The sequence below is a fragment of the Ailuropoda melanoleuca genome, chromosome 8 (assembly GCF_002007445.2).
Source record: "Ailuropoda melanoleuca isolate Jingjing chromosome 8, ASM200744v2, whole genome shotgun sequence".
Classification (NCBI taxonomy): domain Eukaryota; kingdom Metazoa; phylum Chordata; class Mammalia; order Carnivora; family Ursidae; genus Ailuropoda; species Ailuropoda melanoleuca.
In genome coordinates, this window is record NC_048225.1 from 62531107 (window position 1) to 62546145 (window position 15039).

The 15039-nt window shown below is 42.0% G+C and overlaps 2 protein-coding genes across 8 annotated transcripts in view; both read left to right on the plus strand.

The window, feature by feature from the left end:
* Positions 1 to 2149, plus strand: part of CTR9 (CTR9 homolog, Paf1/RNA polymerase II complex component) — a 19590-nt gene extending 17441 nt beyond the window's left edge. Inside the window, exon 10 of the mRNA XM_034667625.1 lies at positions 2132 to 2149. Coding sequence (XP_034523516.1) covers positions 2132 to 2149 — 18 coding nt within the window. The remainder of the gene's footprint in view (positions 1 to 2131) is intronic.
* A 535-nt stretch (positions 2150 to 2684) lies between these two features.
* The window catches only part of DISP1 (dispatched RND transporter family member 1), a 130016-nt gene continuing 117661 nt past the window's right edge, over positions 2685 to 15039 (plus strand). For 5 of the 7 annotated variants that reach the window (XM_011228898.3, XM_011228901.3, XM_034666573.1 and 2 more), the window contains exon 1: positions 13374 to 13899. The gene's annotated coding sequence lies outside the window, so the exon portion shown is untranslated. Of the gene's footprint in view, positions 3289 to 11330; positions 12287 to 13373; positions 13900 to 15039 lie in introns of those variants that run through there. The other 2 variants (XM_034666569.1, XM_034666568.1) reach the window with 2 other exon arrangements.

The following is a 15039-nucleotide window of genomic DNA, read 5'->3' on the forward strand; positions in this document are numbered from 1 at the left end:
AAAATAGCATTTACACATTTGTTTCTAAAATCTTGTCATATCAGCAGTTCTTACCAGGCTTTAATAAACGTGGTATGTTGAGATTTCCTTCAATTACTTTTTGCTTCTTCAGTACTTTATATTCCTTTGTACTATGAGAAAGTATAGTAAAGCATGGTAGTGTCACCCCTTTGATAGGAATGGGGACATCAAGGTGAAGGTTGAGTGGCTTATGCAAAGCATGAAGGGAAAGAGGCTTCCGTGAGCAGAAGTTTGGTATTTTCACAAGGAAAAACTGTGATGGCTGACTGAGCAGGCTTTCTGAATTTAACTTTTATATCCTTGATTCTGCACTCTAGGTATTAAATCTTCCAGCATTATCTGTATCAGCACTGACTAATCTGCCTTTCGTTGTATAATGGATAGCTGATCTAGCGTTTCCTTTTAAGAAAATCCTTGATGTATTAGGTCGTTAAAACAAATTCTAACATTTGGTGCTCATTAGTGTTGTAACTGAAACAAAAACATTTTAATGGTTGATCCCAGAGTATTTTGAAGTTAGTATAACTTTGCTGGAAAGGTATTTAAGCTGTAGTATCAATTACAAACAGGCCACGAGCCAAGTTTCAAAGCTGTTTCTAAGTAAGACGGGGAGTTTTTCAGAATGCAAAAAAGACATTGTGTGGCTCTGCGCCATGTGGCAAGGAAGCAGAATGGAGCAATTACAGCAGGATTCGTATTGATCGTAGTGTTTCTAAGTGAGGAATTTAAGATATTGTGAAGTGGAGCTTGGAATAACTCCACAGGGTGTCCAGCAATTGCTGTATTTTAGTTGTAGACCATGAAAGAGGTGTTTTGAATATAAAGGATGGGACTCACTGATCAACAGTGGAAGCTGCAGACTCCGCATTTAGAGTTTATAGCTCGTTGACCTGACTAAAAATGGGCTACTTCAGCTTTCTGACTGAACATGTCAAGAAGACTGTCCATCATTTATCTATTAAGGTTAAAATAATACTTTTTTTTGTAATCTAGTGGTGAAAAAGGTAAAATCATAATTCAAATACCTTACTGTTTGGTATTGGCCGAGCAAAAGAGTTTGGCAACGAGGATATTTCTTTGAATACTCAAACTTAACTTAGTTTGCTTATGGTAACTGTCAAAGAAAGGCAGAAGTGTTACTAACGGGGGCGCCTGGGTGACACAGCGGTTAAGCGTCTGCCTTCGGCTCAGGGCGTGATCCTGGCGTTATGGGATCGAGCCCCCACATCAGGCTACTCTGCTACGAGCCTGCTTCTTCCTCTCCCACTCCCCTGCTTGTGTTCCCTCTCTCGCTGGCTGTCTCTATCTCTGTCAAATAAATAAATAAAATCTTAAAAAAAAAAAAAGTAGTGTTACTAAAGTTCCATGTTGCGTTCAAGATCGATTCTGCACTCCATTTGTCATCCTAAAGCAAAAACAGAAATGGAAGACAGAATGATTAGATTGATAGTAAATACAATCTCGTGGGTCTATGTTTTGACTTTTAACCACACACACTATTCTTTGAAAGGACTCTTTTTTTAAAATCCCAAGGGTAAGTAATTTTTATTTAAAGTTGTTTGAATTTGTGTAATTTCTCAATGTAAGATAAAAGACTTAAAATTACATAACTATTAGATGTGTTTTCAACTAGTGTTTTTTTTTTTTAAGGTTTTATTTATTTATTTGACAGAGATAGAGACAGCCAGCGAGAGAGGGAACACAAGCAGGGGGAGTGGGAGAGGAAGAAGCAGGCTCGTAGCAGAGGAGCCTGATGTGGGGTGATCCCATAACGCCGGGATCACGCCCTGAGCCGAAGGCAGACGCTTAACTGCTGTGCCACCCAGGCGCCCCTCAACTAGTGTTTTTGAAACATTATGTAGATCCATAGTGTTACACACATTAGCACAATAAACATTTCTTTATAGAGTTCTTGATGAGTTTCTGGTTATTTGAACAATACGTTTAGGTTGTTCTGAATTATTTTTATTATGACTGTGAATTGATTTGTTTTTGTGTGCGTGTTTGTGTATTTTGGCTTTATCTGGACCTCAGCCAGATAGTTTAATGATAGTGCTATCGAGAGATAATTTTGAAGCCTTACTCTTTACTTTTTTCTCCCCTCCATTAGATGCAGATTTTGGGGTAGAAGTGTGTTTTGAGATATAGTATTTGGAAATGTATGAATCACTTGACATGCTTTTAATATTCAGAATAATTTACAGTGAAACTGAATTCTCAACAACTAGTCAATGTCCTTTATTGAATAGCTGCTATTTTTATCTAAGTAAAATGTAAATTTATCAGGTTTAACTTGTAGGATACTTTGAAAATATATTTTAAATGTTGGTTTCCTACCAGTTTAATTTTTAATTTTGAAAAAATTCAATTCAGTTAAAAATAAAATTTAAATGTGTAGTTTAATAACTTGGTTTTTATTTGTTTTAGTTTATATTATTTTGGTCCAGATCCACGTTGTAGAATGTTGCTCGTATAGAATAAAATGTCATTGACGCTAAATAGATTGGAGTAATTTTTGTAATCATCCTAGTGAGACTTCTGTAATTTGCGGTTATTTCTTGAGCCTGTTGTTTTGGGCAAGTGTTGCCTTGTGCTTTTTTTTTTTTTTTTTTTTTTTTAGCTGTGCTCGCCGGTATGATTTACATGGAGAATAAAAGCTGTGGGCGTTCATTAGGAAGAAAAAAGATGGAAGGTAGTAGGTTTGTTTGGAACATATTTTCAATGATGTAAACAAACAAAATCAAAATGTCAGCTTTACAAGGACGAGTAAGCGTGGTTAACAAGTATGTACAATGACAGGAGAGTGTCAGGACTGTGTCCATTGCTGACACTCTTTCCATGCAGAGGTGTGGGAGGGCTGGAAATCTGTAAAGTTGTGAGACGACACGCTCTCTGAAGTTCATTTTCTAATTATGGTGCATGTCACTGCATTTGATGGGTAACATCTTCTCTCTCAGATTACTTTTTAAGATAGATACTGTATGTGTGTGGTAAAAAATTCAAAAGGGGTAAAGTTATTAGTTCCTCTAGCCTTGCCCTGTCCTCAGAAGCGACAGCTGACGCCAGTTCCTTCAGTATCCTTCCTGAGATTTTATGCAGATACAAGCATGTATGTGATATGTGCATATATTTTATTTACAGCATAAACAGCGTCCTGTGCCCTCTCCCCATTTCACAACACATCTTGGCGATCATTCATTCGGCAGATATGTATTAAGAAGTTCCTGGCTGGCACACATCCTGGCAATACAGCAGTGAACAAAACAGGCAAGATCTCTACTCTCATGGAGCCCACATTCAAGTAGGAGAGATAAACACACACACGGAGAGAATGAATGAGTATTAAAATAGGGTTATTTTGTGGGTAAACATGACTGACCTAGGTGCTTGGGGATGGTCTCGGAAGCAGTGACTTTTAAATGGAGACCTGACTGACAAGAAGAGCCCAGCCAAGGGAAGATGGGCAGAAGGAGGCTCTAGAAGCTAAAGAAATCAGTATGGATGGGAGTGTGGAGGGGGAAGGGGTTGGACAGGCAGGTGCTAGGTCAGGTAGGGCCAAGGCAGAGGGTTTGCGTGTCATTTTAAGAGTGACGAGAGGCCCTTAGAAGGCTTGTTTATGTGCCTGTTGGGTGAAGAGCATGATAACTGCTTTAGGTTTTTGAGCAGGTAATGGCTTCTGTGAGTCTGTAGACTGTAGATAGCGGGGCACACAGAGCTGCTTACTAGTCCATCGGAAGGACGATGGGACATGTGCTTAGTCCTCTTTGGTTGACCTTTGTGAACAATGCTGTAATGGCACTTTCTGTGCATGTGCATAAATCTTGTTTAAACATTGTTTTTTTAGGGCAGGGGAGCAGAGGGAGAGGGAGAGAGAAAATCCTCAAGTAGGCTCCACGCCCAGCAGGGAGCTCAGCCTGGGGCCTGATCACAACCCTGAGATCATGATCTGAGTCAAAATCAAGAGTCAGATGTTTAGCTGACTGAGCCACCCAAGGCGCCCCTTGTTTAAACATTTTAAAAGTAATTTTTAAAAATGTGGAAGCAGAATGATTCTCATGAAGGAGAACCAATGATACATACCTGAGCTTTGTACTGCTAAAATACGTTTTGCAGAAGACCAAATATTTCTTTCTATCCTAAATAGCTTGAGGGGGCCGGGGAAAGGTCAGAAATGTGTAACCTTGGTAACCAGTGTTATGTGAACATTTTTGAGTCTCTCAATCTAGTTTTCTAATAAGATTAATTTTATTGGGGCACCTGGGTGGCTCAGTTGGTGAAGCGTCTGCCTTCTGTTCAGGTCATGATCCTGGGGTCCTGGGATCAAGTCCCTCATCGGGCTCCCTGCTCAGTGGGGAGCCTGTTTCTCCCTCTCCCTCTCCTGCCCCCCCCGCCCCTATTCATGTACACTGTCTTTCTCAAACAAATAATCTCAAATAAATAAATAAAATCTTAAATAAAATAAATAAAATTAACCTTACTGAGATATGATTTATGTGTAGTAAAATGTACCCATTTTAAGTGTACAGTTTTAGGTGTTTGGCACATCTATACAGCCCCTCTAAAGAGGTGTTCTGGGCTCATCTTGTCCTTTCCCTGCCCGAACCCCATACCTGGTCATTTCTCTCAGGAGCTCTGGTTCTTCCTCGTGGAGAACAGTGTTTGAAACAAAGATCTAGACACTCGCTGTGCTCACTGCTGCCAAGGCCTCATTGCTTTTAGGTCCTGTCAGTAGACTGGCTTTGGAAGTCATGTATAAGTGTGTGTGTGTGTGTGTGTGTGTGTGTGTGTGTGTGTGTGTATGTACACACAGGTGTCTGTGCAGGGCATACATATCTGTATGTATTTCTGCATCTCTTCATCTGTAGAAATACCTTCAGTTGTATTCTAGTGTCATGCAGCCTGCCTCCCACTAAACTCCCACTAACTATTTTACTTACTTGCTCAATCCCCTTGTATGTACAACTTTTCTGTCTATAATTAGCCAAATTCTTGCTCCAGGACTTGTTGGCTTCCCTTTCCCAGCAGCCAGACCTGGCTCAGGGGACAGGGAAAAGATGAGGGAAGGGAGAGGGGGAAAGGGAAGGGAAGGGAGTGAATCTTTTTTTTTTTTTTTTTTTAAGATTTTGTTTTGTTTATTTGACAGAGAGATTGGCAGTGAGAGAGGGAACACAAGCAGGGGGAGTGGCAGAGGGAGAAGCAGACTTCCCCACTGAGCAGGGAGCCTGATGCAGGGCTCAATCCCAGAACGCTGGGATCATGACCTGAGCTGAAGGCAGACGCTTAACGACTGAGCCACCCAGGTGCCCCAAGGGAGTGAAACTTATCCCAGTTACTCTACTGGGTGAAAAGAACTGAAGGAAGGAAGGGGCCAGGTAGAATTTAAACTTGGAAATAGTCAATTTCATCAATTTCTCTTTCTCTCTTTTTGTTTCTGACTTTCATGTTACCAGCTAAGTTCATAAGAGTATTTATAGTACTCTTTATGCCTTTTGTTCTGTTTTTGACATTTGAATCTTTAATCCACCTGAAATTTACTTGGGGGTGTTTTAGGATCTAACTCTATTTGATGTGTCCGAATGGATAGCTAGTTATTCCAACATTAATGTTCTTTCCCTGTCTGGGGTGAAATGCTGTCCCCATGGATCCTGCTTTACATTGTTGTTTTCCTGTGTTCTTAGGTCCCATTTATCTGTTCCTTCCACTGTATGCTCAATAGTGGGATAGTACCTCACAGGGTGATTGTGAGAGTAGCACAAGAGAAATGCACATCTAGTGATTAGTAATGGGTGGAGAAGATGTGGTTTATCCACACTGGAATACTACTCAGCCGTAAAAAACGAGATCTTGCCATTTGCAACAACATGGATGGACCTCGAGGGCATCGTGCCAAGTGAAATTATGTCAGACAAATACTGTGTGATCTCACTTATATGTGGAATCTAAAAAAATAAAACCAAGCACCTAGATAAACAGAGAACAGATTGATGGTTGCCAGAGGTGGGGGTGTGGGTGAGGGAAATGAGTGAAGAGATAAAAGGAACAAACTTCCAGTTATAAACTAGTCACGGGAATGTGACGTGCAGCATGGTTAATAACACTGTAGTGCATAGTTGAACGTCATTTACTGACTGTGGTGATCATTTCACAATCTGTACAAATATCAAATTATATTCTGCTCCTGAAACTAATGTAATGTACATCAGTTATACCTCAGTAAGAAAATGATTAGAGCTGGCTATCTACTATAGTCAACACATATTACCCATTGTTATTAGCATCTCAGTGGAGAAGGAATCAATTATTCAAATAGTAGGAAAGTAAATTGCAAAAGAAACATAAAAAGTATAGTAAGAAATACTGGCATCTCTTTTTTTCCACAAAAACTCAGAACTTCACATTTTTGTACTATGCTTACGGAATGACAAGAACTTGTATTCATTATAGACAGATAAATTATATTAAAAAACACAACCAAGGTTAGGTGAAGTTCAGTTATTTACAATTACAGGTGTGATAGATTACAAAATCTTCGAGGGCAGACACTGTATCTTATTTCATGTAACAATGTGTATCGAGTACCTCAGCACCTCAGTGTGCCAGGCATGGAGTTCTGAACCAGTTGTAACTGGACCAGTCTACCTGGAGCTGCTTGCCATCCAGCTAGGGAAACAGACATAGAAGCAAATAAATATAAATAGTATGAAAATGCTAGTATATATATGCCAGTGTTTTCAGTTGTCTTCCATGGATATGGAAATATTTATGTCAGTACTGCGCACATTCACTGAGACATCTCCCTAAACATAGGATGGGAAGATGAGAATATTTAAAGTGTTTTATAAAAAAAGATTTATTTGCGAGAGAGAGCGAGCATACAAGTGCGCGCGCACGTGAGTGGGGGTGGTGGGAAGGGCAGAGGGAGAGAGAATCTCAAGCAGACTCCCTGCTGAGTGTGGAGCCTGAAGAGGGGCTTAATCCCATGACCCTGAGATCACGACCTAAGCTGAAACCAAGAGTCGGACGCTCAAATGACTGAGCCCCCCATGCGCCCCTTAAATACTCTTTTCGTGCTAGCTTCCCGTGAACTACATCTCAGAGTACTTACATGTGTTGTTCCCCTCCCCCCCAGTCCTTGTATGCTGCTGATCTCAAGGCAAAAAGCCACATTTGGGAATACTTTTGTATATTTTCTGCTGTTAAATACTTTCACTCCATATAATCCACATTTAATGCTGAATAGTGAATGTGCACTCACTACATAGTAACAAAATGATGGTAATTTCTGCACGTTATTCTAATATTTTCTCTGGATGCTTCTAATTCTGTGACTAAAATCATGTAAGTAATTTATGTTTTTTTTTAAGATCAAATTAATGTATTTTGAAATCCCAGGTGTCTGTTCTGTGTATATTCCACACCTATGATGAGATGAGTTTAGCCATTCACTTGTAAAAGAGAGACACATTGTCAGGGGCATGCCAGCTTTGTAGCATACACTCTATTTTTGCATGGTAACCGTGTGAAAAATACCAATTACTGAAACTCTGGGAAGAATGAAGTTACTTGTAAACCTAGTATGCATGCAAAAAGGGCCATCTGAATCAAAACCATACTAGATGCAGTAGACCAGATCTGTATAACATAAACCTTTCAAGATCAGTGTAGCTAACAAAAAAAAAAAAAAAAAAATTCCGTGATTTGGGAAGGCAGCTTTAACAAAACAGTATTGTTGAAAATAACTACAGGGAAGCAGCTGTCAAACACGTCTGACAAACACGTACCTTGAAGAGACTGTGGAGCTTGAAGTACCTTAGTGAGTGACCGTTACAGGTCTTGTTTCTAGGACATTTTTAGTAATACTTTTCATGCATACGAAGCATTTTGACAAGTGGAATTATGAGATTTCTAAAAATTAAAAGCCTAGACAAAAGTACCAGTTCAGTTGGAACGAACATCATGACACAGTGTTATATGTCGATTACATCACAGTACAGCTGGAAAAAGAAAAAACTGGTAATTTTAGAACTTGACAGGAGTGTCATTGAGATTCTGGAATGGGGCCTCCTGAGAAAGAGAATGTATCCGGTGCCACTGATACCCTTAGAAAGTCGTCTTGAGGAGGAACAGGGAGAGGAGGAGCTCAGGGTGTGCGGGCACCGCTGGGCAGAGCTGGGGCTGGCTTCGGGGCCTCTGCTGAAGTCCTGCCGCCATCACTTGCTGGTCGGCTGCAAGGGCACCTCCCCTTTCTGTGCCGCATGCTCCTGAGCTGGGACGAGCTGGGACATGTGCGAGGTGGATGCCCTGCGGGGTTGTGGGAGCACAGTGGGCACATATGTGAGAGATGCACAGGGAGCATCTGTGTCAGCAGACCTCCTTCCTCCCTCCTTCTCTCCCCCCGCCTACCCCTGTTCCCCCTTCTCAGTGTTGTCATCTTCCTATGTGTTTGCAGTTCCACCAGCTCCCTTGTTGTTCCCTCTTTCTCTTTTTCCCACTTGACCCCAAGATTTATTATGTTTTTAAATTTCCCAGTTCCTATCCCTTTGTCTGATAGGCCCAGTGGCCATGCTTTCTTCTTCCTTTTGGGGCTCCTGGCTGGGTCTTTGCGTGCCTTCAGCGGGGTTGCAGAACCCCTGGATTGTACACAAGATTCTGTGAAGATGTATTAAGGGAAATTTCCATAGTTCTTGACCAATTTCAGAGGATTTCATGAGTTCTCCGGATTGAAGATGTCCTCCTTCCCAGATGATTTGTTAGGCCTCTTTCCAGTTTGCCTCTCGGGTGTCAGGGGACCTCTCTACTCAGGAAGGTGCTCCCCACTATGTTCTGGGCGCTCAGGGAGGACAGGAGATCTGTACCATACAAGTATAAAGGGACTTAATTATTCCCCAGTAATTCACTGTTACATTCCTGGGTGTGCTTTAATATTTGAATGTAACAGCTTTGCTTTTAAAAATTTTGGCAGTGTTAGGGATATAAAAAGCATTCTGTAGTTATTTTCCCTGTTTCAGATATTCCTAATAAATGGCCAGCTCCGTTTAAAACAAAGTAGATAGTTCTCATTTTAATTGCATTTTTTCCCACTTGGAAAGAAAAGCATTCATATTTTTGAAACCGATTGTCCAGTGGAAGAACATTTTATTTGGAATCAGTTATAAATTGATTAGAAAAAAAATCAGATTAACAGCATTTGGGTTTCTCATAAGCCTTTGAAGGCGGATAGGTCAACTATAACAAAACAGTAATGTAGACTTTTAGTATATTTTTTTCTAGTTGGCCAAAGTGCCGAAGTTATTTTCTTGACTAAAATCATCATTTACAAGACTCATCATGATAGCCTGGAAAAGTTAGACCTCCTCCAGGAGGAGGAGATACCCAAGTGACACATCTTATCACGTGTCAGAGTTGAGAGAAGAAAAATACTCCTTTGAAATTAGCGCTGCTTTCATCTCTGCACTGATAATTCTGACCTCAAAAATAAAATGCCCATTTTCAACGGTCTTAATTCTACTAGGGAGTAATCAAACCAAATTAACAAACACAAGCCCCTTACTCCCTCTTTTAAAAAACTACTGGTGGGGGCGCCTGGGTGGCACAGCGGTTAAGCGTCTGCCTTCGGCTCAGGGCGTGATCCCGGCGTTCTGGGATCAAGCCCCACATCAGGCTCCTCTGCTGGGAGCCTGCTTCTTCCTCTCCCACTCCCCCTGCTTGTGTTCCCTCTCTCGCTGGCTGTCTCTATCTCTGTCAAATAAATAAATAAAATCTTTAAAAAAAAAAAAAACTACTGGTGATCAGTCCTGGCTTAGTGTGTGGAGCTTAGCTAACAAAATTAACTGAGTGCCTCGAAGGTGCTCGCTTGGGCTGTGTCATAGTGAACGTGGCACAGAAGGTCCTTGCCCTTGAGACAGACATGTATGTGTGTAAGTATATGTCCTACATATGTTCATATACAGGTAACCTCAAGTACAGTGAAGAGATGAATAGGACCTGAGGAGAGGACAATCTTTGCTTTAAAATGGCACCTACAGTTAGCTATTTGGCAGAGAAAGTGGAGCCCTTCATCTAATCTTGATGATTAATGTCTTTTCTGTGTTTTAATAATGAAGTCGGTGCCAGGCCACGATTTGTGGCAATTCAGAAAAGAACCTTCAGTCATCCAACAATATTTGTGCCTAGAAACAGAAGATTTGCCCTGGAAATGCAAACATGTGGATACATACGCAAGCGGTGTTGGCCACAGCCTGTGCAGCCGGGAAACGGATGGTCTGTTTCTTGTGCCATGTCCCTGATGAGACAAGGCTGAGTCGTGGAAGCTGGTGCCCCGGGAGCTGCGTCTTGGAGACAGCTCTGCACTCCAGTCTTTGCTGACCAGTGTAGTCTGGGCCTTTTCACTGTTGCTGAAACGGGGGCTTCAGTGCCTTCCCTCTGGTGCATCAGAAGAGATCCTGTTGTCCAGCCTAAATTTTCCAATTCACTGTTTTGTTTGCTTTCCTTTTTTTTTTTTTTTTTTTGTATTTGGCTAATATTTTGCTATTCAGAAGACTATGCTTTGAAAGCTGAGTGTTGAGGTATAAGTGGGATGCTGAACTGCTTTCGATGAACAAAATTTTGGGGAATAGAGTGGCTGCTCTTGAGCATTAACAGTCCTGTCTGTGTCCCAAGGAACTGGGGCGGTTCTGTGTAAATCATTTTCAGATTTGTTTAGGGGGCGCAGGGGCCTCCCAGACAACCCTCAGGGCTGCCAGCGAGAGCAGGTTTGCAGACATGGGGGGGGGGCTCTGCCCACCCCACTCCCCTTAACTAGGGAGCTGCTACAAAGCCAAACAAAGAACTTGAAAACAGTGGACAAGTTCTTGCTTCTTTGTTGTGGACCTTTCCCAAGTTAGGGCGTGCTCACCAGCTCCTGACGAGTCGCTGCGTGTGACAAGGAGCCGCCACAGGACCTCTTCACCCTGGCTTCCCTGTTCTGTCCTCTGCCCTTCTCACACAAGGAAAGTAGGGAAAGGAAGTGTAACAGTTGACTTTCACACTGTGAGAGCGAGGAAAGGAAGAGCTGTTAGAAGTGATGGATTTAGGGGCGCTGGGTAGCGCAGTCGTTAAGCGTCTGCCTTCGGTTCAGGGCGTGATCCCGGTGTTCTGGGATCGAGCCCCACATCAGGCTCCTCTGCTGGGAAGCCTGCTTCTTCCTCTCCCACTCCCCTGCTTGTGTTCCCTCTCTCGCTGGCTGTCTCTCTCTGTCAAATAAATTGAATAAAATCTTTAAAAAAAAAAAAAAGAAGTGATGGATTTAAACATTAATTAACGTTTGAAAGCCCTGAAAGATACTCTTCAATTTTCTCACTAAATGAGAAACTGCCTTCTCTTCATTAAGAATATGTATAGAAGTAACCAACACTCTGAACTATTTAGAAAGCAGCGGATTTTAGCCAGTAACGAGTCTGAACTTTTGCAGGATCAGCATGTGGAGATGGTTATTAGGTGCCCGCAGATAGATGCACAGGCTGCCTTGGTCAGGCCCGGTCTTCATTAAACCAGGCCTCCTGATTTTTGCAATTAATCTTACTTTGTTGCTAAGTGCTTTTCATGCTTAGTGAAACAAAATTTAAAGAGTTGACTAGCTTAGTTTTGCAATGTGAAATTTTTTTTTTATTTCAAAACACATTTTTTTCTCCCCACCTTTTGAAGATATTTTGACTAATTCAGATTTTGCATAATATTAAGAATACCATAATTTATAAGCTGTAAGAGTATGTGATTTGAATGCTTCCTACCTAATGGGACTGGAATTTTTCTCCAATTACGGGAGAGGCAGACCATCATTCTCCAGTTTCAAAAACAGAATGCAGCTGGCTGCAGAAGGAGGGCTGAGCTAACAGAACATTTAATATTTTGAAAAATATGTCCTGGGGGAAAATATTTTTTCTGTTCAAAAAGATACTAAGTTATTTAGCTTGGCTGTTCCAGGGTGTGAATATTTTGAGTGCCATGACTGTCATTTATTTTTTATTGAGTTCAAATGGAAAAATTGAAAACTTTATTCTGACGTGTAGTCCTTTATTAGATCTCATATAAACCTCTGGCTGCAACGGCCAGCACGCTCCTGTGATCTGCATGCACACATTCCACTTCCTAGGGGATCAGTGTTTAATTTTCAGAATTCTCAGCAAATAGCAGAGCTGCAGCCAAAAATTCCTGCACTGAGACTCCTTCCGGCCCAGATGAAACTAATAATTCCCGGCTGTGTTGCTGTCACTCATTATTAATCCAGGTATGGCTGCTTACTGTTTTTAATTTTCTTTTTCTGAACCCAAAGGCACTGTTTGCCTTTTCCCATGAGAAGATGTGATCCTGTGCCAGAGATTCCAGTGGCTGGAGGTGGAGGCCTTCTCTACCCTGACATAACTGGGGTTTGTTGTCGGACTCGGGTGTGGGCTCACTTGTAGACACGGTACAGGGGAGGATCGGCATGGGGCAGGGGCTTCTAGAAAAACGAGACCGTGTTGGGGATTGGCTCTAAGGTTTTGAAGCTGGTGTGATGGAAAGCAGCTCTCTCCTACCACAAGGTATCGACTCATGCCACTGGCCACTTTGGGACAGAATGTTGAGTTGGGTGAACAGTATGTTTTCATGTTTATTACAAGTTATAAAAATGATAGAACTTTGGAAAACATTCAAAATGTTATCACCATTTAACATTCTGTTAAAATCAGATCAGAATGTATTCATTTCACATTTTAAACTGTATTAACGGACACTTAAAAACAGTGTGTGTAGCGTAAAAATCATGGAACTTGGAATTGGGCAGTTTGGCTTTGTCTCAGCTGGCTCTGTGACCTTAGGCCAGTGATATAAGATCTCTGAGTCTTAGACTTTTTTTTTTTTAATAGTATGACAGATTACAGAGTTGGTATGAGGATTAATTATATGGTAGGTATAGGGTGCCTATATAAGGCCTAGGGCATATTTGGTACTCAACAAATGATCCATTATATATTTATTATGAATTGTCTGTCTCCGTCCAGTCTGTCTGCCTCCTTACCCATCCGCCTGCCTACCTACTTGCCTATCTATTTATATTTATCTTACAGATCTTTTTTTAGGCTCCCCCCCCTTTTTAATCCAGCTATATTCTGGGGGCGCCTGGGTGACTTAGTCAGTTAAGCATCTGACTCTTGGTTTTTGCTCAGGTGATGATATCAGTGTTGTGAGATTGAGCCCCACATCGGGCTCTGCGCTCAGCATGGAGTCTGCTTGAGATTTTCTCTCCCTCTGCTCTTCCCCCTACTTGCGCGCTCTCTCTCTCTCCCTCTCTCAAAAATAAATAAAATCTTTAAAAAAAATCCGGTTGTATTCTGCTGAAATTTAAAATGTGAAAATATTTAGCATAATGGATAAATGTATGAAAAATGAAAGGTTATCTCTCAAGAGGCTTCTAAGATTATCTTCCTGTGACTTTCAGTCTGCCGGTATGTCAGCCTCCTAAGAGTAGATATCTCTCCCAGGGAGACTTAGTCAAGGTCACAGAGCAGTATAACTGCAGCTACTGCCTGCTAAAGGGAATATATAGAACGTGTCTTCACGTTGAGCAGCAAGCTGAGAAGCCATAATCATCAAGAGGTTTCTTAGCGAGCAAGAGAGTGTGAAAAGAAGGGAGCTAGTTCTGGGATTCAGATAGTTAGCAGCACAGGTCAGTTTGGTAAATTGACCACATGCTCTGTTTTCTGCCTACTCTGAACTCTCGCTGAACCGACTGTAATGGAAAGGAGGGTGACAACCGTAGAAGAAACTTGAGCAACATTTTGGAGGCTGGATCGTGGATGGACTAGCCCTGATGGGCTCAGCAGAGCAGAGAAGACTGAACAGGGTAGAAGCAAATAAGAAGTGAGTAATTGAAGAGCACGTCCCTGGAGGCCACAGACATGGGGGGGCTCGGGGTATCTCGAAGGGCAGGCATGATGCAGGAGCTGCAAACAGAAGAACTGTTTGAAAATTGGGTTCCTGGGCTCCTGTCTCTGCTGCATGTGGCCAGGGAATTGCCTTTTCCCACTCCAGCAGAAGACGAGCTGTATTTTCAGAAACCTTCAGTTGGGCACAGTTAAGGACAGGGATGAATACTGCAGTAGGTTTCGGGTATGTATGAGTGATCTAAACAGACCAAAAAAGCTCTGTTCTCATGGGAGGAGATAAACAATAAACAGTAGATGTAGTGAAGTGATTTGCATAGGATGTTAGAAGTGATCAGTACTCACAGAAGGAGAATTTAGAATAAGGAAGTTGTGAGTGCTGGGGGAAGGGTTGTAGCTTAAAAGGAGGTGGCAGAGTGGGAGTCATTTGAGCAATGCATCAGGAGAGGGAAAGAGCTTTGCGGATTGGTGGCGGGAGTGTTCTGGGCAGAGGAACAGGTAGTGCAAAGGCCCTGAAGTGGACGTAAGACTGCAACAGCATGAAGGTTAGCTGGTGGAGGGGAGTGAGAGATGATGTCAGAAGTACTGAAGGGCCATGGGACGGGCAGTGGAGGTCATGTAGGGCCTTGCTGGCTATTGTAAGGACTTGCTTTTTCTCAGAATGGGTTTGAGTAACACAGTCTGACTTAACGTTTTTAAGGAATCAAATCAGAGTCGCATACTGAGTTGCAATGTTCTCTGCCCAATTTTGGCTAACACAGAGGCTGCCAGGCTTATTCCCACCCTCTACAGACACACACAGAATGGAGGCTCTCTCTCTAGGGGAGAAGAAACAGTTCTGCAGTCGACATATGGCCACTGCTTATGTCTCTGCTGTCTCACTCTTAATTCGGACAGACGTGCTGGAGGAGAGTCTCTCACATGAAAAAAACCAAAATAAACAGGAAGATTAAAAAAGAATGTGAAAGGAACAGAAACAATAAAGGAGCAAAAGACATTTCAAAGAAACCGTAATTAAAATCCTCAGAGATAAGAGAAGACGCTGTGTCTGTGGAACAACAGGGGCTCCAGGGAGGATCATTCACAGAATAAATAGGGCTTTTGGATATTGGAAGAT